Source organism: Scheffersomyces xylosifermentans (genome assembly GCF_036884685.1).
Source record: "Scheffersomyces xylosifermentans strain CBS 12540 chromosome Unknown RJT20scaffold_3, whole genome shotgun sequence".
NCBI classification, from domain to species: Eukaryota; Fungi; Ascomycota; class Pichiomycetes; order Serinales; family Debaryomycetaceae; genus Scheffersomyces; species Scheffersomyces xylosifermentans.
Window position 1 is genome coordinate 2,070,008 of NW_027042941.1, and position 26,216 is coordinate 2,096,223.

The window sequence follows — 26,216 nt, forward strand, 5'->3', positions numbered from 1 at the left end:
TTCATTTCTTCAATTCTGATACTTTGGAAGACAATTACATAAGGGGTAGCGTTTTCCATACTTAGTATGTACAGTTGTGGTTCCGCCTCCAAAGTAGGGCTGAGACTCGCTTCTGGACTAAAGGGGAGCACTGATAACGGAAAATTTCGTAAGGCATATTTTCTTGGTATCAAATCATTGTGGATGTATTTTCTTCAATGCGGTGTCATAAACTTTGCTCCACATATCTCTTTCATTAGGTCTCTTTGTAGGAAATAGTGAATATTTTCTTACAACTAAGCAAACAGGGCCGAAGTGAAAATATTTTCTTGTTTTCTTGACCAACCACTATTGAACCTTAGTAATGGGGGATCGGTGAACCACATGTGCGAAGTAAAATATCCATTGTACGGAACCACAGCTACATTCCTTGAATCATATGATGTATATGTGCACTATTTTATAAAATAAAAACTTAACAAGAACAAAGATTAGTAAAATACGAATTATAGAATAACTATCAATGAAGAAAGTAGCATCATAAAGCAAACAAGAAAGGGTGCAACAAATCAGCCGTGCGAGACAGCTGAGTGTGAACAATTGGAACGATTCCAACTGAATCGCCTCATGGTATATCAGGCTGAAATTCTTGCTGTTTGCAGCAAGATTGTGGGGTAATGAAATGATATAGTTAAAATGGTTATCTATATGCAATAATAGGATATCGTAACATCAAAACTCAAACTCCTCATACTAAAATGGATCTAAACCACTTGGACTAGTTTCGACGAAACAGGTTTTTGCTTGAATCATGGCACACACTCACTAATTGGAAGTCATTCAACCAATAAATTGGGAAGAAGAAAAGATGCAAGACTGGAAAATATGTAACTGAAAGTAATTATCACTTCGAGTGCATTGTGGCGATATAAGAAAAATTAGTCAAGTCAATGTAGACTGCGAATATTACTACACGTTTTCACTCTGAGTTTGTGGGAAATTAAATTTTGCTTTCTACTCTTGTCCAAAACCAACTGTCTCCTCCACAGCCAATGTCAATTTCTGTCTCAAACTTTCGTAATCCAAATATGGCGGCAAATCCACTCTGTTGAAACAAGTATGTGACTTAGGTAATTGATTGGATTCTCCTGCTTTTTCAATTGTGAATCTTCTAGGACCGTCACTTCCTTGCAAGTCCTTGAAACCATTAACTGGGATACGTGAAGTACCAGTCGTAAACTGCAATAAACGTGCCTTTTGTTCAGAGTCCCATTCCTTAATACATTTCCAGAACCATTGGATAACTTGGTCACTTTCCTGGTAGCCCCTGTAATCAGTGTGTTTCTTCCAGTCCTCCACATCGATCTCAGCAAGACCTCCAATTAACAATTCGAGCTCACGCTCATCAAAAACATTGACCAACTCCTGAGGAATCAATTCATTGAAACCATCAATAAAGGCGCGGAATTGCTCTTCAACTCTCTTCGAAATCTTCCACTCTGAGATATACTCCACGTATTCGTGTTTGTTTTCTTCGGTTACTTCAATATCTCTTCCACCTGGTTTCAAGTCAACTTCGACGATTTCACCGAAGCGCTCATCCTCGGCACTGAAAGTCAAGTCAAGGACGTCTGTGATGTCGTTGTCCAAGATCCATTTAAGAGATCTGTAAAATTCCGCGTCTACACCTTCCATATCCTGTAGCACGACCTTCTTGTGAAGCATCATCTTGTAGAGAGCTCCAACGAAGAAAGCATCGAGGAAACGTCTATGGAAAACACCTAAACCAACGACTCTACCAATAAACTTGAAGTAGTTCAAATGCTCTGGATTAATACCCGAGTTAGGGTTAATCTGAAGAGTGTAGTTATCATGTGAAGAGTACTCGAAAAGACAGTAGAATGGGTTGAACATATCATGTGACAAGAGGAAGAAGAACTCACGCGACACTCCACCATAATCTAAACCTTCTTCTCCGTCGAATTTAATCATAAGTCTCTTCTTTAAGTCCTCTGGTGTCTGTCTCATGATTTCTTGGTAAGAGTCTTCAAAGATATGGTCTCTTCTGACTTTAATATGACACTGACCTGGTAAAATTCTAAGTGCAGGTTGAGATCTGAAGTAGATAACCTTTCTTCTGAAATCTCTCTTATATTGAGGAACATTCTGGTCGAGGGAAGATGGTAGACGAGGATCGTCCCAAGTAGTAGTCTTAGTGTTATGGTCAACGAAGTATACCCTCGCAGTATTGGTCAATCTCATTTCCCATCCAGATGGAAGTGGACCCAATTGACTAACTGGTTGTTGTTGGATTGTCGTGTTAGGACCGAAGGTACGAATATATTGTTGTCTTCTTGGATCTACCCATGTAGTTGTTCTAGTGTTGTGATCTACAAAGTACGGTCTTCCTTCGTTGGTAAAACGTTGTTCCCATCCTGAAGGAAGTTCACCAAGTCCTGAAGTGGTAGCACCCGATGCAGCCATTGAAACTGCAGCAGCTGGGCTAACAGGAGTGTTGGCACCAGTAGCATTCACAGTGACATTTCCACTAGCATTAGGAGTTGTAGATGAAGATATCGTTGGTGATTGGGGAGTTTCCCCTGGCAAGGTTCTACCTCTATGTTGTCTTCTCTCTGCTTCAGTTGTAGTTTGTCTTTGTTGACCTCTTTCGGACTCAGTCTGTTCAAGTGTAGGTCTCTGCCACGTAGTAGTTCTAGAGTTGTGGTCGACATAGTAGGTTCTTCCAAAGTTGTCTGTTCTACGTTCCCATCCTGGAGGAAGTCTTCCATACTGGTCCTCAAAGGAAGAGTATTGGCGAGAAGCCGAAGAAGCAGATGGATCATTAGCTGAAGGAGGAGCGGACAAATGCGTTCCATTTGTTGGTGGTGGAGCAGAGGAACCATTGGATGTGGAGTTTCTGTTTGCAGCAGTGGCTGCAGATGTGGCATTTGAGGTACCGTTGGTACTGCTAGTAGCAGGTCTTGCGCTTGACCCGTTGCTGACGGAGCCACTTCTAGAGTGGGATATCACCACTATGATCTTACCACTCACAGCCAAGTTTTCGTTGCTCTTCTTGAGATCTCTGGTAATGGTTTCTTCACTGCTGGGCAACTCCAAATCAATGACATCACCAATCCGGACGTTGACTACACCAAGAAAGCCCTGGTCCTTCTTCTTGAACTTCTTCTGGTCAAACACTTGTATGACCAAGATCGAGTCCTCGAGTGCAGTGAAGTTGAAAGACTCGTTCCAGTAAGGATTAAGCGTCTTTTTAGCGGTTTTTGTTGTCTTTGTCTGAGAGCCGTCGACGGTGATGACGGCAAAAGGATCCGGTTGCCGAAACACATCTCTCTTGTAAAGAGACTCGGCGGCCACCACCTTGACGTTGATAGGGGTACTTCTGGCCGACATGACGATTGATCGGTGATACGGTGGGCAAAGTCGGTGAAGAAGGGGTGTATATGTAAAACAGTTTTACAACTGTTTGTGATTTCTGTACTGTGAGATTTGAGATTTGAGATTTGGGATTTGGGATGTTAGTGAGAGAGGGAATATAGGTAATGAGGAAATTAGTGAGGAACGGAGTAGAGAGAAAGCTGGAATTAGTGAGAATTAGTGAGAATTAGTGAGAAGCATTTAGAATTGGTGAGAAATGACTAAGGAGTTATGGCTTGGGAGAAAAAAGATTGAATGGAGGTCTAGAGGTACTACGAAGCTGGGAGAAGAGCAATAAGGGGTGCAATAACGATGGGATATCGGGTGTTTCCGTGTATAGGAGAAAAAACGAACGGTATACACAGCTGGGCTGTATGGCTGACAATAGCTGGATTCGTTGCTTCCCTTGCAGCAATGTAGTGTGGTGGAGCCCTTGTACCAGCAGATCGTAGTGATCTTTTTTGTCTGGCAGAGCGGGCTTTCCTAAAATAGTGTCACTGCAAGAAGTGGCCGCAGCGCATCTGTCGCTAACATCCGCAGTAATTGCAACGGGCTGTGGACTTTTGGCAGGATGACATAACTTACATGATAAATTACTGGCGCTGTATGGACAATATTGGTAAAAGTGGTAGAATAATAGACTTTTCTGACCTACGGTCATTGCTGATTGCTCCCAAGAAATGAGTCGTCTCCTAGAACCGTCTTTCCCACTCTTGTGGTGATAACCCATTAGTCCTTCAGACTGGAAAAAACGTGAAAATTGCCGAGCAATCAAACAAGTCTATGCGCGGAGACTCAATATTACTACAATTACAAGCCCATTAGTCACAGTTAATAAGCGCTCATTTTTACAACCAATAATTCTTTAACAACAGTGCCATAACAAGCAATGGGGGCCGCATGGCGATCATTCGTCACCTTTTACTAATTACTTCGTGATAGAGGATCCATCTGTTCCATGGGTTAAACATGGGTCACGTGATATAGTCGAAATCCCCAATTGGCACAAGAGTACGATCAACTTACCTACAATTCAGATACATAAGGGATCTCAGTGGAGACTCGAAGAAGCGTACAGTAGGAAGGCTGCATTCAATCCCTCTCCAATAATAGGAGTCGACGCTTAGCAAAAACAAAAACTTGACTCTTCCTAACCCAATGAGGAGATTAGGTAAGCGCACGACTTCTTGCAGTAGCCCCGGCTCCATTTGTATCATGGTTCCAGACGTCAGGTCTCTAACTAGAAGTGGACTGTCGATTTAGTTTTGGGCCATGTAGAGTAGATCTTACTTTACCAAGACTCAAATGAGAAATCTTCAAAAGATTTGATATTTTGTATCATCTCAAAGGGTACTCCGAGCTGGTGCCGGAAACTTAACTTGGCTGCGTTTTCGTGGAACTGCCGGATAATTTGCTCATAAAATACCTCACAGAGACTGCTGCATTTTTTGGTGGTTTAAGGCGACTACTATAATAATCAGATCATCAGATCCGCTCTCTCGTTTGAGAGTTACTATTTTTGGTGATCGGACTTATTGTTGAGACAACCGCTTAATTCTTCAATATACAGAAGAAGATCAAAGAACTACGAAAGTCAGGGCACTTGTCGTGTAGGGCATATGTTTCACACTACATGCAGACTCAGCATGGTTTGAAGACTATTTTACTGTTCCAGCATTTGTTTGCAGCTAACTTTCGCAGCATTCAGTGTAATTCCTTCTAACCCCTCTAGAGTTCAGCAGTTAGCAGTTCATTCACTCGTTTATGGATCGTTTACCCTTCAAGTTATATTAACAATTAATTTATACGTGTGCGTATACCCACTTACCTATTTAATCACTATAAATACTGTAAAGGTGACTGCCAACCGTCTTGACAGAAGCCTTCCTATTAACCCTTATTTCGTTGAACATTGCCGAGTTGAACGAGCTATCTCTTTTAGCGTTTTTCTCGTCATAATTGAAGTCAAGCTCGTCTAGTAACTGGAAGTTAAATGACGATTCTCGCCCTAATGGAGATGACTCCAAGGAAGAAGGCGTGCTATCATCATGACCAATTGTTGGGTCAGTAGATAACGAATCCATAGAACCATTGAACAAGTTCTCCTCTGTAGAATTGAGCACGCAAGATCCTGGCTCCGAGTCTATGGAGAAAACGGAATCATTGGAATTTTTCATTTGAAATGTTGATGGAGGAGTGAAAGTAAACTCGTTATCATCATCCTCTTCTTCTTGATCTTGCTTATGATCCTCTATTATCTCAATACCATGGCTCAAGTCTTCTTGAGAGTCAAGTAAGGTTTCATGAGAGAAATTATTAGGCTGGTCGGCCGATTTGCTGTGAGATGGGAATAAATTCTCGATTGTGTTCTTTCTTGCAATGCTGAGGGGTTCTGTAACTTCATTGATGCTATCGGTGGATGCATTTACTAAAGTGCTATTTGACCTCTCACTCTGTATTAATAATTGTATATCCTCGTCGGTGTAGTACAACTTCTCAGAGTTGATATTGATATTCACTGCATCGTAAATCTTAGAGTGTACTCCGAAGAAGGAGCTTCCATCGATTGATAATACCTTCAAATCTTCATTAGATTCACTACCAGCAACTGAGCACATACCAATGATATTTGTGTTGGAAGCAGGCAAGACGGTTCCACATTGTCTTTGATTGAGAGTATTCTCTAAACAATTTAACTTGGGATTGAAGTTTACGCTGTCCAATCCCTCTTTCAAACCGCAGTTTGTGAAATGCTTTCTCTTCAGAGGCATATCACTGGTCAAGTCCCAGTGAATAACGTTACCATCTCTGCCTCCACTGAATAAATCGCCATTAACCCACTCAAGGCTTGTAACTTTATTAGCATGTCCATTCAAATTACAGAAATTGTCTTGTTTTCTAATATCCCATAACCTGATCACGTTGTCACAGTGGGCTGCTGCAAAAACATTTTCGTCATTAGGGTTCCATTTCATCATGTTAGCACCTAGCTTCTTTTTAGAAGCATAGTCTAATACGGAACCAGGTACATTGAATTTTGGTTGCCTTAAGTCAAATAAGGACACACCGAACTTTCCACATATACCGACCATGTTAGCGTTGTATTGGGGTAATGGATCAAAGTGGGTAATGCCAGTAATGGTAGAAATGGAAATTGGAGATGGTCTGACCTGGGACTCACAGTCCTTAACGTCCCAGTAGAAAAGGTTGCTGCCATATAACGAAAGCAAGTGATGACTGTCGTTATTCATAAAGCTGAGTTTAGAGATAGGACTTTGAACATTCATTTCTTTCTTGTTCTTCAAATGTTTTCTATGATTGAACCTCTTGCAGATCTCTGCAGAAGCCTCTTCATCATTATCATCATGGAAAGTTTGCCTAGGTTCATTTATCTTTGGTACAGAAACCAAATGGGCATACCCTTTGTTATTTCCAGTTACCAAAAATCTGCTACTGTTTGGAACCCACTGTATCCCATGAACATTAGGTAAACTAATTGTGTTGTGATGAGTCAAGTAGTTTCCTAGGACATCCAATTCATAAATAAATAGGTTAGATTCGTTGTTAGCACTCGATATTGCCAATACAGGGTTGTCGTTTTGTGTGTTTGTCACGGACATCGCAGTGAGATTCATATTGGAGTCTGGAATTTTCCAGTAATTAGATTTGATATTCAATCTTTTTAATGCACAAGACTGGTTCAACACTTCTGTGTCCTTGGGATTATCCAAATTTAACATCCAGCTGCTGGAATTATTCGAGCGGGAGCTCAACTTGGTTGAGTTGGTTGATGGCAAACTCTCTACACTGGAAATGGGAGATAAGCCGGGATTGTATCCCTTTCTTACTGCATTTTGCCTGAATAGCAAAGTTGGTTCGTAGAAGTCGGTCATTCTGAGGCGGGTGCTAAATGTTTCGATCCTCCTCTATTTGCAGCAATAAAATAGTTGTAAAGTCAGATAAACTTATTTTATCCTGTTTTCAGGAAGAAAGAATCAGATATGGTTCTCTCATTTCCTTTGATATCAGATCTGGCAGCGAATGGATCAAATCTTATATGTGATCTCGAGATCATTGACTTTTGGTTGCTCAATCGCTTCAATCTCTATGGCTGGTGGTGTTACCCAATACTGATGAGAAACCCAGAAATGCGGAGATGGCTGGCTGTCAAAAGTGCGCCAACAATGGTAGATGCGCACAAAAAAAGTTTGTGCTGCAAGAAAGTCATGTGACCAGTTCCGCAGCATTATGCCTAATTGGGACAATTGCCAGGATGCAAAGGAGAGGGTAGCAACATCTACTGGTTTGGAGAGATAGAATTGAATAAGAGTAAGTAAAAATGGCTGAATTATAGAGACAAAGAAGTCCCGCAAAAGCAAGCGGCTCTGTATCTGCGGAGAAATTGTAATTCAGAACAACCAGACATTGAAAGTTGAAGGACCTCTTTCAGCGTACAATTGCAATCCTAAACATCATCGAATTGTCCTGACCAGTTTTATTCATCTCCATAGTAAAAAAGCTTCTAATTGATGCCTGTAATATGTCTATTATGCTATAAACTATCTTCTCTTGTATATACATGGCTTTAAAAGCCATTCACCTTCGGGTTTCTCGGATCTCTTGCTCTCCAATTCTTCCTTGTCAGTCTCATGCTCAACAAATTTCTTCTTTCTCTCCAACTTGGCTCTTCTCTCGGCAAGAATATCTGGTGGAGGCTTGAAGAATTCAAAACGTGTGAACATTTTGTTGTCATTGTCAGTCTTCTTGTGGAAGAAACCGCATAATTTCAAAGTCTCGACGAACTCGCTGCCGACATCTTCTGGTTTTATTATCTTCTTTTCTCCCGATTCAGTAAATCTGGACTTGATTTCAGCGATCCATAGTTCGCCTCGTGGCGCCAAAATTCTGTATGCTTCTTCAATGAAATCCAAGAAATTCGTTCCCATTAACGCTAAGCAGAAAATTACTATAGTACATGACTCGTCTTCCAAGGGAACATTCTTGATATCAGCTACCGTTATTCTATCATTTTGCTTTTTCAAGTCGAAACTATGCACCTCGATGTCCAAGGTTTTAGGTCCAGTTGTGGGGAATCTCTTGTTGTTGTTATTGTTTTTGGCGAACTTTTTCTTTGAGCCTTGGGAGTTATGCTGTTTTACAAAATTGTTCACATCCAAAGCCAATTGCGCCTCTCCACAACCCATATCTGCGACAACGACCTTTTTGTTGGACAAACCTGGCAATCCACCTGGAGCATTGATAGGTCTTGCAGTTGCACGAGTTTTGATTTGGTTGACAAATACATCTACTGGATTTTCAGGCCATGATTGAACCTGTGATCTGAAACCTTGGTGATATTCGTCGAATAATGAAGGCTGTTGTTTGATTAAATCCAAAGCTTCCTCAGAAGAGATGGTGTATAGTTGCTCATTTATCCATCTAAATCTGGAGCCGGATAATTTTGCCATCATCTTTTGCTGTAAAGGTGTCAATTTCTGTGTGGATATCGGCAATGGAGCCTCTACTACTGTTGTTTCCTGTTCCACTTCGGCCTGCTTTCTCTTCTTAGACTTTTCTTTCGTAGCTTCTTTCTTGACTGTTTTAGACTCTTTCAAAGCTTGAATTTTTGTTTCCTCTTCTTGCTCAACTTCACCTTTTTCATCGACATTCACATCTTCTTGTTCGGTTTCCTTCTCGTGGGCATCTCTTTCACTCTTCTTAGCTCTTCTCTTCTCTCTGTTGGACTTTTTCTTTCCAGCAGGTCCGCCGACAGCGATTTTCTCCTGTTTCAAGTCCCAGCCGCTTACTTGAAATAAGGCCATTTTTATCTATCAATTACTTACTTGTTGATGTTATACCACGGTTCAGCTAAAGTCTACTACACAAACATCAACTTTATTAATATCAATTCCCATTTCTTGAGGTCTCATCTTGAAAAAAGATTCCTGTGAGAGTATCCGATTACGAGAGGTGGGACTTAGATGTCGCAGAATAATGTCGTAATATGGAATCAAGAAATGCAAAATAACGACATCTTCTTACCTTCATTATTACATTTATGAATTCAATAATAACAGAATAAACCGTAAGAGATAGAAGAGTGATAGCCACAAAAGCATAGCGAATACAGTTCTTAACTACTACTGAACACCATATTTATTATAACCCCAATTTTAATATAATAAACTCAGTAATGTGTGCCACTTAAAAGCATGTACCAAAAACCACGCGTTGACTTTGGTCCTGGTGAAAACCACATAGTACTACGAACGCCGACCAAATGCTTCTACGTACCAGAACTATTTCACTTAGCACCTACACTGCAGAGCGCTGTACCCATATTTATTAGAGATATTCTTCGAAGCAGGTCTGCAGTATCGATATACGGCAAGATGGGTGAATATTTCAAAAACACAGTTATCGTCAATAACTATCCAGTGTATAAGGTTAAGGTATTTGGACGCATAATAGGAGAGCGATATTGGGATTTCGGAACCGGAACTCAGACAGACTCGAGAAATTTTGTATTGGTAACAATTGACGATTCTTCCAGCTCCAAAAAACTGTCAATAGGTGTGAAAATAACTGAGGAGAAGTATTTAGGATTGGGATTGTCATTTGGCAACAATTATGGTAAATTACTCGAGGTTGAAGGCACCCTAGATTTCTACTTTGGAGCACAAGTGCGACCGACACAAGTGAAGCTTATTAGCGATGTAAGAGACATAGAACAAGAAATTAAGTTCTGGGGACAGACCATGAGTTATAGAAAGGATGTGTTGGAGACAGCATGGCAATTTACACCGTCAATTACAAACGGATCACAAATGAGACTCCCATTTACATTCGACGGAAATGAACAGTATAAAAGAGATGCTAGGCACAGTCTACAGCTCTCCCTTGGAGTGTTCGAGTTGCCTGACTTGGTTCGAGATGATAGTATTCTTGTTACGAAGCGGAAGCAAGCACGGAGCAGCAATTCCAAACCGGAAGTTGATTTTATAGATCTCGTTGAAGATGACGAGCTGCTAGAGGAAGATGACGAGATTCTTGTAGAAGCCATTCAAGAGGTTAAAGAAGTTTCCGAGCAAACGGATCCTCCTACTAATAATCAAATTTTGCAACCACTGATTAGTGCTCACATTGTTGATATAACGGATAATGAAGATTCCAACTCTTCAGACGTAGAGATAATCGAGGTGAATGAAAGACCCATCCATGTTGTCACAGAGTTTCAATTGATGCTTGAATTCATTAAATTCATAGTTAATTGCCGATTCGCAAAATTCAAGCTCATCCAATTATACAATGATGCTACAATCCGCGAATTGCTCGATAATCTCACGAGGTTGCAACTTGCTTCATACAATTTGCAATGCTTCCCTTCAAGTGGCGATGATGATTTCACATCATTGCGAGACAAACTTTTTCATAGAATAAGACATGAGTTGCATCAACTCAATCTCGTTGCTGTTACAACATCGCAGAATGTTAAACTGAGGAATTTGCAGCTCGTTTTTGAAGATCTTCAGAAGCGCCTCTTAGCCATCAAAGCATCTCTACTAGCACAGCCCCATAAGCAGGAAGTGTTAGACGTCCAGTCATACATTTTATATCTTAATCAGTCATCCCATATGGCGGAAGGTGCATCTTACAAACTATTTAACGGGTTAATTGATTACATCATTACCGACTGTTTTCACGAACGTGCCAATTGGAGATACGACCCCAGGTTGATCCAATGGACCTATTCTACAGAATAGAGACAACACCCTTGTATATACCTTTTGAACCTCGCTAGGCCAATTAGGCTCTACTCAAGTATACCAACTAGTAACTCGGGTCGCGCTACCATATATATTTATTTAATGGATTACTGCATATGACCGTTTTCTTATCGGCTTGCATGTTCGGAGTTTTCCGGTTTTTCAAGGTTCATTATACTCTTCACATCATCTTGCCGACTCTCAACTTCTGTTTCTTGTCTTAAGATTTACAGTATTTGATATAAACTCATGGTGATCAATTGTTAACATAGTAAGCACGACCCAAAGCAAATTCAGTAACGCCTCAAAAACTCTCAGCTACTATATAATCATGTCAGTTGATCCGATTACCTGCCATATTTTGGATACTACACAAGGCAAACCAGCCCTGAATGTGATATGCCAAATCTTTTATATTTCAGAACTACATGATGTGAACTATGAATCGGATGTCACAGTGGAGGTGCTACCAAAACCCTTTGGAATGAATCGAACGGATGCAGATGGTAGAATCAAGAATTGGATTCTAGACCCAAAGTTGAATACGACAGAATTGGAGTCTTTAGGAGCTACAAAGGCTCTGTCCTCAACGGGGAAAATCAATTGGACAACCCTCAAGCCAGGCATTTATAGAGTCAAATTCTTTACTGGAGCATACTTTCGAGTGTTGAAAGATCCACAAAGAACTTTCTTCCCCTTCGTAGAAATTACGTTTGCTGTAGACAATCCCCCAGATAATCACTACCATATTCCATTATTGTTATCGAACCACAGCTATACTACGTATAGAGGGAGTTAGTAAAGCTCTAGAAAATGTTCATGGAATTCAACCAGAGAACATCAAGTCAGCTAATGAGAGGGGTCAATAATAACTTTAGTTACTTCTACCACACCCCACGCTTCTAAACTTTACCCAAAATATTATAATGAAAGAAATGTAAATTAGCATAAATAAAGAATACAAAATGGAACTAAATGAAGCATATTTCATGCCGAAATAACGTATATAATGAATGAAATTGTAATTTTAGATGGAATCACAACCATATTAGTAGAAGAAATGTGTGTTATTTTGTGAACTCTCGTGTACCAACATTTCGTTACACTTGTAGTAGTTCAATTCGTTTTTAATCTTGCTGATTTCGGAGCTCTCAGTCAAAGTATATTGAGTCACAGCCTTATTGTAACGCTTGTACATATCTGGTGCAAAGGTCTCACTGACCAGAATCTTATTCGAAAACATAACTTTCTTCCGTGAACCATGAATGCTAGGACGTGTCTTCAAGATTGGTAGCGAGCGTGCATTCTTCACACTAGAGGCAACATTTACGACACCTTCCAAGTCTTCGAATTTCTGTACGCTGATTTCAACATACTTATAATCACGGAACTGCTTGATGTACTTTAAATGAGGAGGCAAATGCCTTCTCTGGAATTCTGTCAAATTATTGAAAATATAGCACAATTGCTCATTCGAGATAACAATAGTTTCCCCATTACCATCCAGTCTGGCAGTGGCTCTGGCAGGAATATCTGAGTAGTCATCAACTTCTTCATCTCTTACCACAAGTACCTTACTCAAACGACCATCAGCCAACGTTGACCACAAGTATTCGCCCTGAAGAAATCTGATGTTATCATCCATATAGAGATCATCTGTTGACTTCCTCTTGGGTTCGTCCATGTCTAGTCCAGAAGTGTCAATACTATCATCCCTGGTAGCAGAAAGCTCCAGATCCTTCATCTGTTGGTCCTTAATTTGGTCAGTGGTCAATTCGTCGTCTCTCAAGAAAGGCTCATTAACAGGTGCATTGCTAGCACTCAAAGGACGAATAGGCCTCACTAGCTCATCATTGTTCAATCTCTGGTCAAAAGACATCATCATGTCACCAAACAAATTTGACTCCGTTTCTATTGAAGGTAATTCCAGTAATTTGAGTGCTGGAACATCCTCATAAAGACTCTTTCTAGGTGATTTAGGAAGAGGCTTATTCTCTGCGATTGACGATTTGGCAGAGGAATTCAAGGAACTGTTTGACTGTTTCCTGAGGTTGCTAAATGGAAATGCCCTTTTGAATTTCATTGGAGAAGAGCTTGCAGATGAGGAGGGAGAGCCTCTGGATGTCTTGCTGCCCTTACTCGTAGCCCTACTTTGAACGGAGGGTATTGAGTTGAACTCCGCAATTTGCCTTGAAGGTGTAATGGTCATTGGAATCTCATTTCCGGTAGCTGCTGCTTCATTTCTGAGAGCTTCATTCCTTAAAAGTTCGTTTCGTAAGATTTCATTCTTGGTAGCTTCGTAGTTACGTGGCTCCGTAATTTTAGGAACGTACGGTGTGTCGGTCCTCATCTCACTGCGGAGTTCGTTGCGGAGGAGCTCACGACTACGAACATCTCGGTTCTGAATTTCTTGGTTTTGAGCATTTTGGCGTAACATCTCCTCTCTATCTGGAAGTTTCTTAGGAACAAAAACCTTCTTCCAGAACGACTTAAGATTTGTGGATGAAGGCGACTTCCTGCTTGGAGAACGGGATGCAGCTGGAACTAGTGATGGCATTGACTTTCTAGTTTTTAAAGTGCGCTTTTCCGGAGATATTGGTAATGCTATTGTGGTGGATGCAGTGGCCGATGATTGTGAATACTGTGAATGAAGTGTACTCATGCTTACGTTCAAGCGTTCAGGCGATATGTATACAGTTCGTCTTCTTGGCGTTGAGGATGCTGTGTTTTTCTCAGGAGAGTCCGGAATCTGAATAGTTTCAGCAACATCAAGCATGGAACGTTTCTTCTTAAGAGTTGTAGGAATTTGACGATTTTTCTCTGGAGTTACTGGCGGTGGAGCAGTCTCAACTGGGGTCAAGAGAGACGATACCCTATATGAGGTGGTATTATCTATAGTGCCTTGGGGTGCCCCTATGGTCGAGGCTGCATGTAAAGTTGGAGTCGCCGTATGAGAACCATGGTTGTAGGAATTCTCGCTCTTTGGAACTAGCACATCAAGCATGTTGGACACTCTATTTGATGCACCTCTTTCAGTGTGTTCATCAACTTCTAATACTGTATCAACTCCATTATCTATCACATTATTTTCTGGTGTCTGCACAGGGGAGTATACTGATGTCACTGATGGTTTTTGCGCATGGTATGGAATGTTGCCAGAAGCAGTCGAGTGCATTTTATGACTCTGAGCGAGACTCAAGTTCAACTTAGGAGATGGAGACCTCCTGCTTTGTGATTCAGTTATTTCATTGATCGAACCAAAGGATGAACTACCTGATACAATACTCTTACTCTTTTCATGGGTGAGCCTACGACCTTTATGAACAACCACGACATCTGCACGAGGTGGAACTTCATTCTGAGTGTCATTCAAAAATTTAGAAAAGGCTTCGTGGTCAGCTTCGAAGTACATCGAGGTTCTTGGAGTTGATGGTACTGAGGTGTTGGGAGTACGAATTTGAATAGAGTGTTCGTCATCAATATCAATGATACGTGAGTATGCTGGTGTATCTTGACTCTCGTCAGCAATACCAAGCTCATCATTTCCATGTATTTCATCATTGCCAGTAGGTTGAAATACTGGCGTTCTATCGTTATCCATGTCCTCATTTTCAAATGCTTCATCTTCGTCCTCATCTACAGTGTAGTCGTCAATAATGTCGAATGAGTCATCACACACATTTGGTTCTGGTAATGCGCTATAAACACTTGATCTATCTCTTGGCTGTGGTCCCGAATCAAGTGAAAGATTGTCCTCGGAATGGAAAGGACGACCAGGGGAGTACCGAGGACTTTCAAAGACATCTTCACTCGATGATGACTCTTGTGGGAGAGAACTGAGCGAAGTAGATGGCTTAGAAAGTCCAGATAAACCAAGCGGTTGCTGAACGAGAGAAGAAAGAGTAATAGGATCACTATTCTTCAATTCCCTTTTCGGGAGGGAAGAAACAACAGAATCTGTGGACGACTCGATAGATTTAGAAGCCTTGATGGCTGTTTGTGGCTCTGTCATTGGCAATAACATGGATCTCGGCTTCCTGAAAATTGGAGTCTCCTTCTCCAAGGGTCGAAGAGAAATTGGTACCACCGGTTCCTTGGACAACGGAGCAAGTTTAATGGGCTCCTTAGACAAAGGACCAATCTTAAGCGGCTCTTTTGACAACGGACCAAGCTTCATAGGTTCTCTAGAAAGTGGTCCTAGTGTTATTGAATGGCTTTGGAAAACGACAGGGTTAGAAATAACATCGCTTGTAGTAAGGGTAGGTCCCTGCTTCAATGGTGCAAGCTCTCCACTTCCGCCAATGTCCGCATTGGAAACGATAGGAGTACTCTTGTCAGATTTAGACAATGCTGTATAAGGTAAACTCTTCTGCTTTTTTATGTTTAATGCACTCACAGAATCGCTATCATTGAATACATCCATCTCATTCTTATTCACATCAAGAGAGGTTAACAAATCTTTTGTAGTAATAGTATCCCTTGTTTCTTCCAGAACTACATGAGGTGGTAGCAATGTGTCAGGGATACTTAAGGATTTCACCAGCTTCAATTGATCATCTGTTTCTTCGTTCATTGTGCTCAAGTTAGTCTCGTCGTTTTCATTTTCATTGTCATTTGAATCATTAGCAGTGGTATCATTGATAGACTCCAGAATAAGAGTGTTATCAGTTGATAATGATTCGGTCGACTTCCTTTGTTTCATAGCTTTCGGCATGCGTTCGGCTTCAAGCTGCTCAAAGCGCTTCTTGATTTCACTAATGTTCTTAAATACAATATTCTTTCCTGGAGCAAACTCTTTCTTGATTGTAGGCGGTATTGGAACCAGGACAACTCTGTCTGGAACATGATGTAGGTTGGACTTGATTTCAGAGAGCGATGGAGCGGAATTAGAAGTGGACATTGTAGTTTGAACAGGAATGGGGTTATTTGACACCGACTTGCTCATTATTGGCTTCGATGCTGACGTAAACGGGTCGAAAGATGTACTCTTAGGTAATTCTTTACTAACCTTTTCCGATTTTGCTATTTCATCAGCTTTATCCTTTGGTGCAACATTTTCCAGACCAGTTTTGGAAACATCGTCTTTCTCTTCGGCTTGCTTCTTTGGAACGTCTGTTAGATCACGCTTAGTATCCTTCGGTGAAGAGTATTTGGTCTCAAATTCTTTTAAAGCATCATACGGATTTTCAAACTCTTCCTTCGAAGTATTGAGTGCAGTGTATGGGTTTACAAATGGGATCTCCTCTTCTTCAATATCGTTTACAATCTTGACATTCTTTTCACTGTTCAATTGGTCAGAGAGGTTTGTGCTGACTGCATCAGCAAATGTCTTTGCTCCTTTGGACAGTTCGTCTGCATCTTTAGACTTAGCTGTATGCATAGATGTAGTGGAGGTGCTGGTATTGGCAGATGCAATGATGCTGGATGAACTTGTGTCAACGGAGCCAGCATTACCCGTCAAATTTCCATGAGTGCTAGCGTTGATGGTGCTTGCTGTATTCACAGTATTGGCAATCGATGTAGCGCTTGACGAATCATCACCCACGCTATTGTAAACTTGTGCAGGTGTGCTATTTAAGTTGACATTACCAGCAATATGGTTGTTGTTACTGTGGCTTCCATCAGTATTAATCGAGGTCGTCGGTGTATTCAGCGAAGAACGTACTAGGTTTGAAGTTGATACGAAGGTATTCAGCACTGCTGACAGACTAGAGGACAGAGAATACGACGAGGATGCGGAGTAGTTAGATGTGTTAGAAGTGGACTTCAACAATGGCTTGTGGGGCGAAAGATATGTGGGATCAGGAAGGGATTGGACTGAAGTGTTTCTTGAATGATTGACTGGTTGTGTTTCCAAAGTAGGGTTGATATTACCAGATGAAGTGCTATGCGTAGAAGTCGTGATTGTGAGAGGCTGAGTTACGGATTGGGCCGATGATTTGGAATGTATCGATGACGACTTACTGAGATTTGCCTCTGGGAGATCAATACTCTCCTTTGATCTCTGGTCGAATGGTAGTGACGGAACTGGACGGTCTGACGAAATAACAAGACTTTCAGAGCGTAAGCTGAGACGGTCGGAGGATATATCATTTTCCTCTGACCTCATACTCATGACTAAATTGTTATCTGGAATGTTATCTGGACGATCAGATCCCAAAGTGAGAGTCTCATTCTGCAAATCTTCAAGGTTATCTCCACCTAGATGCGAAATATTTTTCTCTGCGATAGGTGATGCTCTGAGAAGATTATTCGACTGAAGCTTCTGTTGTACACGAACAGGAGTTGTATTAGCTGAAACGGTGGGATTGGGGTACCTCTGGTCACTACCTGCCAAATTAATGGGGGTTGGGATGTTCGAGATGTCATTATTACTTCTTATACTCTTTGTCAAGTGCTGTTTGTTGAGCATCTTAAGGTTGCTGAAAGATGATGAAGCTGAAGAACCAAGGTTGGGGTTCGAGTCTTGACGTATCATACTACTGCTGTTGTTCATGCTCATATTCATGCTATTGTGGCCGCTATGTGTATTCACCTGACCATTATTGCTGTGCACACTCAGCCCACTGGTCAAAGTGGAGGGCAGGTTCACCGGTGGGTTCATGTTATTGACATTCACACTCGTTACTGTTGTTGACAGCAGATTGTTCAACAGGTTCAACAGGTTGACAGACGCATTGACGAAAGAGTCCTGCGAATCCAGATTGTTCAGGCCCGATCTATGTGAAACCAGAGAAGCGGCCGACGAGGATTCCACCTGTATGACAGTTGCTAATTTAGGAGTTAGCATAGAGTTCAGGAAATTTCCACTCTGGAACTGATGTTGAATATGCAGTGGAATTTGATGGTACTGTTGGTTGGTCATGGAATTTGTACGAGAACTTGGAACAGACGAAGGAACCTGAATGGTTTGAAGTTGTGACCGATGCTTGGCTTGAGGAATATATGACTGAAAGACAGGTTGCTGGGAAGCTGGAGCAAGTTGAGCTTGTGGAAAATCAGCCTGTTGCGCTGGTAAAACTTGGCGAACAGTGGGATATTGTGGTATTTGGCTCATCTGTAATTGCTGTGGCAGCGCCTGAATGACCTGATCCTGTGAATGGTACTGTTGTTGTAATTGGGGCAGGCTAACGCTCTGTTGGTTGACAGTCAGAATCATTTGATTGGAGGACAAAACAGCATGTTGCGCGAATTGCTGATTTACGTGTTGATTACCAATCGTCTGATTAACAGATTGGAGAGCTACATTACCGATTGGCTGGCCGTACAGGTTATGCGCTTTCTGCTGCTGTTGGTACGATTGTTGCTGTTGTTGTGGAGGAGGTGGAGGTGGCTGTTGTGGATAATGATTCATTTTGCCCGGTCTGTTTCTCTTCAGGGGTGCATTTCTTGGACGGAAGACTTCCCCGTTTGGAAAGTAATACGTTCCATTCGAAGCATTTGACCTCAATGGTTGTTCTTGTACTGGAACATTAGCCACATTCGGTATCCTGTTATGGGCATACTGCTGCTGTTGGAACGATTGTTGCTGAAGCTGTTGTTGCAGTTGGAACTGTTGTTGTTGGAACGCAAGTTGTTGTTGTTGAAACTGTTGCTGCGGACCGTGCGAGAAACCTTGCATCTGTTGATGGGGAATTTGTAGTTGTGGTTGCATCTGAAATTGCTGCTGTTGTTGTGGGAATTGGCTATTTTGGTATTGGACTGGCAGTTTTTGTGTAAGTCCATTTGGAACCCGTTTAATCTGCTTTTTGATAAACTTGTTGTCGAGCGAAAGCAAGTTGTCTGTCAGCATTCCTCGCACCAGCGCCGAATTCGACGTGGTGGTGGAAGTGGTGTTTGTATTAGCCGTGGAGATGGATGACAACGAATTGCGGCGAGACAGTTGATTAAAGTCTGACATTGTGTAAGCGAATTTTTAAGCGAGTGGAAGGGATAGAATAACCCGATGCAAATTAATGTGCCGATAACAGATGGTTAGCTAGTTTAAACCTGCTGGTGAGTAGACTCGGGTCGAGATTTTGGGATGGGGAAGGCTGATTAAATCGTGGTGTGTGAAAGAACAAGAACGATCAAAATGACAAGTAAAGTAAAATTGATACTCGATCTCAATTGTGGAAACGTAATATCTGTAGAAACAAAGTGGAGAGACCTGTCAAGCACAACAAAGATGACAATTATAAAGGAGCAATGGTACACTGGAAGATGTGTGCAAAACGGGCCACTTTTGGTCTATAGCAATATTCTAATGATAAGTTGCAAGTCTAATTGGGATTCTAAGTTGAGGATGGCCATCCAAACGAGCTCTGGTGTCAAGGATGCGCTGTTTTGGAAGAAACAAACTCTGTGGATGGATTTTCTGGATTCTTGCTTCGGTTGATTAGCCGCTGTAACAAGGGGATATGTGGAGCACACACAAAGAGAGCAAAGTCTTGGTGGTTACTTACGGGTGCAACAGCTCCTGGAAGCGAGTGAGTGATGAGTAGAAGCGGACTCTGTAAACTGGGGTGTTAACGTCCTTAATCCTTACCCTTTGGACAAGATAGTTGTTGGACTTTTGAAGGTTTGCTTTGGTTTCCAACCTGGCTCTAAACTTGGTTATAGTCGTTTATGAGACAGACACTGTGAGAGGAGGTCGTGCGCAGGTGTCCAAAAACGAGTAGAGGAATTTTATATTTTTAAGTTTATTTAATTTTATTTTTGGTGTTTATGTTTAATAAATTATTATTTGAGATTCGAGAGGTGCTGGTATGGAGGAACGGCAGGCTTGAGGAGTGTTATTGTTGATTACATTAGTGACAATTACTGTGATTGTTGTCGTGCTGTTGGGAGAAAGATATTTTTTGGGGCGGGCTATCGGGGTGTTTGTTTCTTTGTTTGGCCTGTTCTTCTGTAGCCATACGCACGGTCTAGAAGAAAACAGACAGAAGCAAGTTTGTACTGAGCTGAGGATAAGATGTGGATTTTACCGGATTTTAGTGGTGGAAATTCCTCCAGATAAAGAAAAAGAGCCCAGGTACTGGTGCAACAATGAATTCAGGAGAGCCCACATGAGGGTTCACGATAAGGGGAGTACAATCCATGGGTTTCCAGCAAGTTGGAGCTCATCTTTAGGGGGTAGAACCAGAGCTCACAAGGTCTCGAAGAACTAGTAGCCAAAACTCTCTCCATAATTAGTGGCCGATCTCATGTGCATTGTCGTCCTTTTGACAATAATTTCCCAGTTTGACAGGAAAAGTACACGAAAAGGGGGGGGCCAATTGCGAAGAACGATTTCAAGGATCAACTTCGCAGCATATTTTAAGTTACCAAATTTTAATTCGCACTACCGATTCACGGTAGTGATGTTGATATTGGTGTTGTTGATAATAATAGCTGTACCGTTGAGTTCTTCATTGCATGCGACTCGCTTCTGAGTTCTCTTGTCAATGATCCAACATGCAACGGACCCCTCCCACAGCCTGGTACTTTTGTACGTCGACGCTTGACGTGTGTTCGTAAGTTGCTAAAATATTATCTAGCCACGGTACCAACACGCGTGCCGGTCTTTTAATATCTCATCATAGGAGACTTACAAATGTATCCTGTTCATCTATTTCTGCTGTCTTTACTTACTCTATCTCTACTCTACATATACTGCATTATCAGTAATAATGTGGCAGTGATACCTCTTCCAGCCCCTTATGAAATACACCGAGCGTGCCGACTTCTCTTTGCTCAGACTTTTTCTCAGGAGTACCCCTGTTCCTGTGCGCCAATACAATAGGCCCGTGTAGGTTCCTCGCTAAATCGGGACAGGTGTGTCTTCACGTGATCAACCCCGATCCGTCCACTACCAGCCTCATTTAGGACGAGTCTCCCTTAATAGCTATGGGTTAGATTCTTGAACCGTAGAGATGAAATTTCACGATCCTTGAGGACAATAGAAATTTTTAACCAGACTAGTGAGCATGTAGTACTGACATTTGAAAATCACCGCATGTTGAATCGCCGCTGCGGTGTTTACGGATGTTGTTGCTACGACGTCTCTTTCACCATAAGCCGTTCCTCTGGTCCTTTAATAATCACCTGTTAATTGTACGCCTATCAACAGGAAACACGATAGGTCAAAATGGAAAACACGACACAAACCATTTCACACACGCGGTAAATTTAGTTTAGTTCGTTTCAGTCACGGTTGCAGGTGTCCCAAAACGGTATGCACCGTTTGGGAGGTCAGGGTGCTCGGCTGCGATAATAATGGTGTGATGCCGCCTCGTTTAAGCGAAATGCCTATTTCAGACGACTTTCAGGTAACGATCTGGGCGTATTTGTGAAGAAGTTTGGTCACTTGGAACAAGAAAGTATGGTCAGGGGAAAGCGAGTGAAATTCATACAGTGCTTGGTATGCTTTTAACAGACGCCTTTGGTGTCAAGTTGCCTTCAGGAGTCTGCATTAGGAATAGTACTTGCTACGATCCTAAGTTGGAACAGGCGCTTGAGATTATTCATTTTCTGTTTAGAGGTAGATTTTATATAGAATAACGCAAACACTTAGAACTCTCCAATGTAAACACAGATCCATTGTCGAAACATAACCGTACATTATCTGTACCCTAGAATAGTGTGTTTTTCTGCGTAAAAACAAAGTGGATCACAGTTTGGGGTTCCATAAAATGCGTGGATGCGAAAACCACAAAAGTGAAAAAGGACCCTTGATGCAAAATAATAGCTGCAAGGCTATTGTTTCCATGGTTACGGGTTATAGGACATACGAGCGTTGCTAACACGTCTACTGCATTCCTTGCATCATGAATATCTTTCTACTACTCCTATTGATTACTTCTGTGCTCTCGCTAAACGTGATCGTTGACAACGAGGAAGTTGACGACCCTCACCGATTCCTTTCAGATAGACTCTCTAGATCATCTTTGAAATCCAAATTCAAGGAGTTCATTCCCCCAAAAAAGAACAGCATAACAGTTCCTGTAATTCCTGGGAAGACCGTTGGTGAATCCTTTGTACCAAAATCCCGCCATGAGTCCAAAGGATACCCTTTCCTAAGCACTTTTCGCACCAATTGGTTTTCTAACCAAATACAACAAGAGGATGAAAATGAAAAAACGCCATACAGAAAGACCGATTCCCCAATAGAAGATCCCTTTCAAGACGTCACTATCGCGTCTGCTTCCACTAAGGTGACTGATTCAAAACTGGTCGAATCCTCTATCTCTCCTAGTCTCGTGGTGAATTCCAAGAAGTCTTGGATTCACGATTTCCTCAACTTCAAGCGCCACGAAGATGTTGGTAAAGCTACACCTTCTCCCACTGCAAAAGAATTCTCTCTTCTCTCTACTCATATTCAAAACTACCAAGATACAGCATCCGATGAACGAGATCTAAAGCGTTGGACAAAGCTTATAGTTGAACAAGACCGAGCTGAGAGACAAGGTAAACTTCCTCACAAATTCAAGGATTACAACTATAAGCAATATGGATTAAACCATAAGGACCTAAAAAGCGCTACAGTAAAGAACGAAATTGAACTTGATATTGAAGAGTTTATAAGCTATCTAGTTAACCACCAAGGCTTCAAAGAGTCGGATTTACAATTTTTGCGACAGCAAAGTTTGGACTACGGCTTAAGTGAGATAGAGAAAGAATTGAATAAAATCAAGGACCTAGAACGTGAAAAACAGAACAAAGTTATAGATATCGGAGGAGAAGAACAAGGAAAGTCAAGTGGACGTCAAAATGGACTCAGTAAAAGTTCCATATGGTGGCTTATTTTTGTAGTATTTGCAGTAATTTAGTTTTCTAATACTTCAATATTTGTAGATCCTAACCTCCAAAGAACTAGCATCAAGGCAGTTTTATGAGGGCTAAATGCTTCAGCAGCAAGTTTGACGTACTCATCATGATATGGTGTCCAATCACGTCTGGAATCCTTTTTGTCAAATTTTGACTTTTTCTTCAACAATGCCTTAATGATCTCATCCTCTCGAACTTGATCCTTAAGTTTTTGCAAAACCTCAGGTCTACGCAAAAGATATTTTGACATTCCACGAGCAATTCCCAAGTCATCGTAGGCAAATACGTCCTTTTCGTTCAAGGTGAAGATTGCAAACATTTTAGCCGACCACTCTCCAATTCCCTTCAAAGTGACCAATTCATTAATGATGACATCTAAGGGTTGTTCTTCATAAAACCTTGGGTTACTAAGCTTGGAATCTGGGTCACTGAATACTTCACTGATATGAAGAACATATTTGGTCTTCATTGATGACAATCCAGCTGACCTTAATTCCTCTGTAGTCTTAGATAAAGTCTTGCTTGGGGTGGGTTGCTCATCACCAAAGAGACCTTTGAATTTGTTCTCAATTGAGCGGGCTGCTGCTCCGCTGACTTGCTGACTAATAACACTTGATATCAATGCATACCAGTAGTACAATATGGTCTCTTCATCTGTTCGTTTTACCTTATCCTTTTTTGCAAAACGGGGAAAGTTCATATGGACTATAGGTGCATACAAAGATGGATCTTGTTTAATGAGATGCCTGAGTCCCTCTAAAAACTCAACTTCATGATACTCAACAAAGTCTTCGGGCAAACTAAAATCCTTCGGCACGATAATGTGATCCAAGGAATCTTCTAAGTCTATCTTCTTTGCAGCAGCCTTTCTTGGACTCTTCTTAGGAGACGAAGAGGAACTGGGGGTTTCGATTTTGACACTCTTTTTAGTGACAGATGTCTTCTTTGTAGACTTTTTGACAACAGTAGAGTCAAGAGCGTCATCGAGAGATTCGACCATCGATAAGGTTCTTTTCGTGGTTTTAGAACGAGTGGTTGAAACCATAGTTAGTAGACGTGACGGAAGTTGCAAAAAGACGCGTTTGGCGATAAAGCTTCGGAAATAAATCGGAGAAATCAAGTTGAAGATAGCTTAGAGTCCTTAGTGGCAGTAGGAGGCAATACTAGTGTTTCAATGCTGCCACTTGCGTAAAAGTCTAAAGTAATATTGCCGTTTGAATTTGAGAGCAATAAATTAGGCTTTGTAATGATGAACGTAATTTCAGGTCACCTTTTAAACGTGCTGTTTCGGGTTTTCTTTTTTTTCTAAAGTTATATAGAATGTACAATTCCAATAGATAGTAGTATAATGTATCAACTTGTTTATACAAAACTCTCCAAATTAAAAAGAATAATGCATAAGTCATTTTTCAATTTGCAATTTATACATTTCAAATAAATAGTCATCACTAAAGCCGACATTTGAGAGAAGAAAAAAGGATCTCAAATGCATAAAGCCGAAAATGTGTATATAGTAATAAAGGGGTTATTGGGAGTAGTCTAATGGATGTATATGGAAAAGTCCGTTTGGTATGTAATTGCTATTGTCATTCGTTAGCCACGATCTATAGTTTGTGCTTGAACGAGCCCTCTAAGGCGAGAGGAAGATTTTCTTTGAAAGTAGCTTTGATTAAGCTGTCCTTATACCCGTCTCCATATTGTTTCTTGTAACCAAAGTCATTTTTAGAGAAGGTGCTATCTGCAATGGCAATTCGGTCGTTGATCATACGGTCGATCTGCTCGATAATGAGATCGGGGTTGTCACCATTGACAGAGTGATAGGTACCTGGTAAATCAATTGGGATAACCACATCTTTCAAGTTGTCCCGAATAAACTTAACACCTTCAGGTAAAATACCATCAAATTCTGCCCAAACATGGTATATTGGGGTACAGATTCCTTGGTACACGGGCATTTTGTTGGTGACGGAATCGAAAGCACTAAAGTAGGTAATGTATTCCTGTGAAACTTCATGTTTCAACTGAACTTCGTTATAATGGGTATTTTCATCATACCACAGTGGAATTTCATCCTCTATCATATTGTCAAGAACAGCAGGGTGGAAACGCTTAAAAAACGAATCCTTAAGGTACCAGTTCTTAATATATGTCTTCCAATGCACCCCGTCTGGTATCTTGAAAGTGTCAATCAACTTGTTAGTCTCATACCATTTGGTATATGCTTCTCTTATCAAACCGCGGTATTCTTCTGTTTGATGAGCCACGGGGTTTACTGGCATTATAGCTGTGAATAAGTTAGGCTCTTCAAGTGCTACAACCAATGAAGCAAATCCACTCATAGAATGAGCAATAAGAAAATTGAGCGACCCTGGTTTTTGAAAAGTACGCCATTCGTTGTGCTTCACGATCTGAATGATATCTTTTGCCATATCTGACCAGTTGTACACACTTCCTAGCTTCCCTCTATTGATAATTGCAGCGTCGTTGTGGTTGACATGATCCAACGCCAAAACCTCATTAACATAATACTTGCTCTGTCTGTACTTAATGAAGAGCTTATTAATGTGGTAGTGCCACAAGCCCTTGTTCATACCATTTCCGTGACAAAATACCAAATTTAATGGCGTTCTTCCTTGGACATCTTTGTCTGTGGTGACATATTTTCTATAGGTGACAACCAAACGATAGTCCTCGGCATTTGGAGTGGGTTTGTCGAGCACTACGGATCCAGGATACCGCGGATGAGAAGCTTCTACTATCTTCGTAGAATATGTATAAAATGGTGATGTGTCGGGACTCAATGGCATCTTGCTATTGTTTATCTCTATAACTAGTATAATGAGCCTATAACTGTGAAATTTCCAATCGCTAATATCTTCAATACATATATATAGAAATTATTTTTCTAGTGAGAGAAATTGTGGGGAAATGAACAAACCTCGCTAAAAGCTTGAGACTCTGGAGGAAGATGGTTGTGAAAAAATGCCAAGCTAGTCGGAGACACGATAAGTAGAGATCGTGCTAATTTTTGATAGAGAATTTCTCATATGTTTTTTTTGGCCATGGTATGCGTGATTTAGTATAGCGGGAATATACATATGTATGATAGGAAGGTGAGTAAGATGAGTAATGTGGAGTATACTTAACTGTCTGATTGCAATTACCTGTGGTTCCGGACTCCACATATTGTATTGTATACCGAGAGATGACAGATTTGTTCTGGAGATCCTCGGCCCAAGAAAGTTTGGC

At 41.2% G+C, this 26,216-nt stretch overlaps 9 protein-coding genes across 9 annotated transcripts; 3 read left to right on the plus strand and 6 right to left on the minus strand. All coding sequences in view use genetic code 12, as the record gives it.

Moving 5' to 3' along the window:
• Window positions 1-625: 625 nt before the first annotated feature.
• RSP5 (NEDD4 family E3 ubiquitin-protein ligase) lies at window positions 626-3,629 on the minus strand. The gene has a single exon (XM_064919976.1). It carries the CDS (start codon window positions 3,388-3,390, stop codon window positions 994-996), a length of 2,397 nt encoding a protein of 798 aa, XP_064775421.1. The 5' UTR covers window positions 3,391-3,629; the 3' UTR covers window positions 626-993.
• A 1,538-nt stretch (window positions 3,630-5,167) lies between these two features.
• On the minus strand, window positions 5,168-7,541 carry DSE1 (Dse1p). The gene has a single exon (XM_064919978.1). It carries the CDS (start codon window positions 7,305-7,307, stop codon window positions 5,247-5,249), a length of 2,061 nt encoding a protein of 686 aa, XP_064775422.1. The 5' UTR covers window positions 7,308-7,541; the 3' UTR covers window positions 5,168-5,246.
• A 343-nt stretch (window positions 7,542-7,884) lies between these two features.
• Window positions 7,885-9,294, minus strand: RRP8 (25S rRNA (adenine645-N1)-methyltransferase). The gene has a single exon (XM_064917025.1). It carries the CDS (start codon window positions 9,234-9,236, stop codon window positions 7,974-7,976), a length of 1,263 nt encoding a protein of 420 aa, XP_064775423.1. The 5' UTR covers window positions 9,237-9,294; the 3' UTR covers window positions 7,885-7,973.
• Window positions 9,295-9,459: 165 nt separating this feature from the next.
• STN1 (Stn1p) lies at window positions 9,460-11,393 on the plus strand. Its single transcript, XM_064919980.1, has one exon. It carries the CDS (start codon window positions 9,627-9,629, stop codon window positions 11,175-11,177), a length of 1,551 nt encoding a protein of 516 aa, XP_064775424.1. The 5' UTR covers window positions 9,460-9,626; the 3' UTR covers window positions 11,178-11,393.
• A 1-nt stretch (window position 11,394) lies between these two features.
• RJT20DRAFT_39632 (uncharacterized protein) lies at window positions 11,395-12,103 on the plus strand. The gene has a single exon (XM_064919979.1). The coding sequence runs from the start codon at window positions 11,512-11,514 to the stop codon at window positions 11,977-11,979; it is 468 nt and encodes a 155-aa protein (XP_064775425.1). The 5' UTR covers window positions 11,395-11,511; the 3' UTR covers window positions 11,980-12,103.
• Window positions 12,104-12,228: 125 nt separating this feature from the next.
• Window positions 12,229-19,080, minus strand: RJT20DRAFT_134635 (uncharacterized protein; the record flags this gene model as incomplete). Its single annotated transcript, XM_064918343.1, has 1 exon — window positions 12,229-19,080. One exon carries the CDS (start codon window positions 19,078-19,080, stop codon window positions 12,229-12,231), a length of 6,852 nt encoding a protein of 2,283 aa, XP_064775426.1.
• Window positions 19,081-21,967: 2,887 nt separating this feature from the next.
• Window positions 21,968-22,848, plus strand: PGA46 (Pga46p; the record flags this gene model as incomplete). Its single annotated transcript, XM_064918344.1, has 2 exons — window positions 21,968-22,802; window positions 22,835-22,848. 2 exons carry the CDS (start codon window positions 21,968-21,970, stop codon window positions 22,846-22,848), a joined length of 849 nt encoding a protein of 282 aa, XP_064775427.1.
• A 117-nt stretch (window positions 22,849-22,965) lies between these two features.
• On the minus strand, window positions 22,966-24,012 carry RJT20DRAFT_134637 (DNA-3-methyladenine glycosylase II; the record flags this gene model as incomplete). The annotated part of the gene is made up of 1 exon (XM_064918345.1): window positions 22,966-24,012. The coding sequence occupies one exon, from the start codon at window positions 24,010-24,012 to the stop codon at window positions 22,966-22,968; it is 1,047 nt and encodes a 348-aa protein (XP_064775428.1).
• Window positions 24,013-24,411: 399 nt separating this feature from the next.
• Window positions 24,412-26,055, minus strand: RJT20DRAFT_127572 (uncharacterized protein). The gene has a single exon (XM_064917026.1). The coding sequence runs from the start codon at window positions 25,772-25,774 to the stop codon at window positions 24,572-24,574; it is 1,203 nt and encodes a 400-aa protein (XP_064775429.1). The 5' UTR covers window positions 25,775-26,055; the 3' UTR covers window positions 24,412-24,571.
• Window positions 26,056-26,216: the final 161 nt, after the last annotated feature.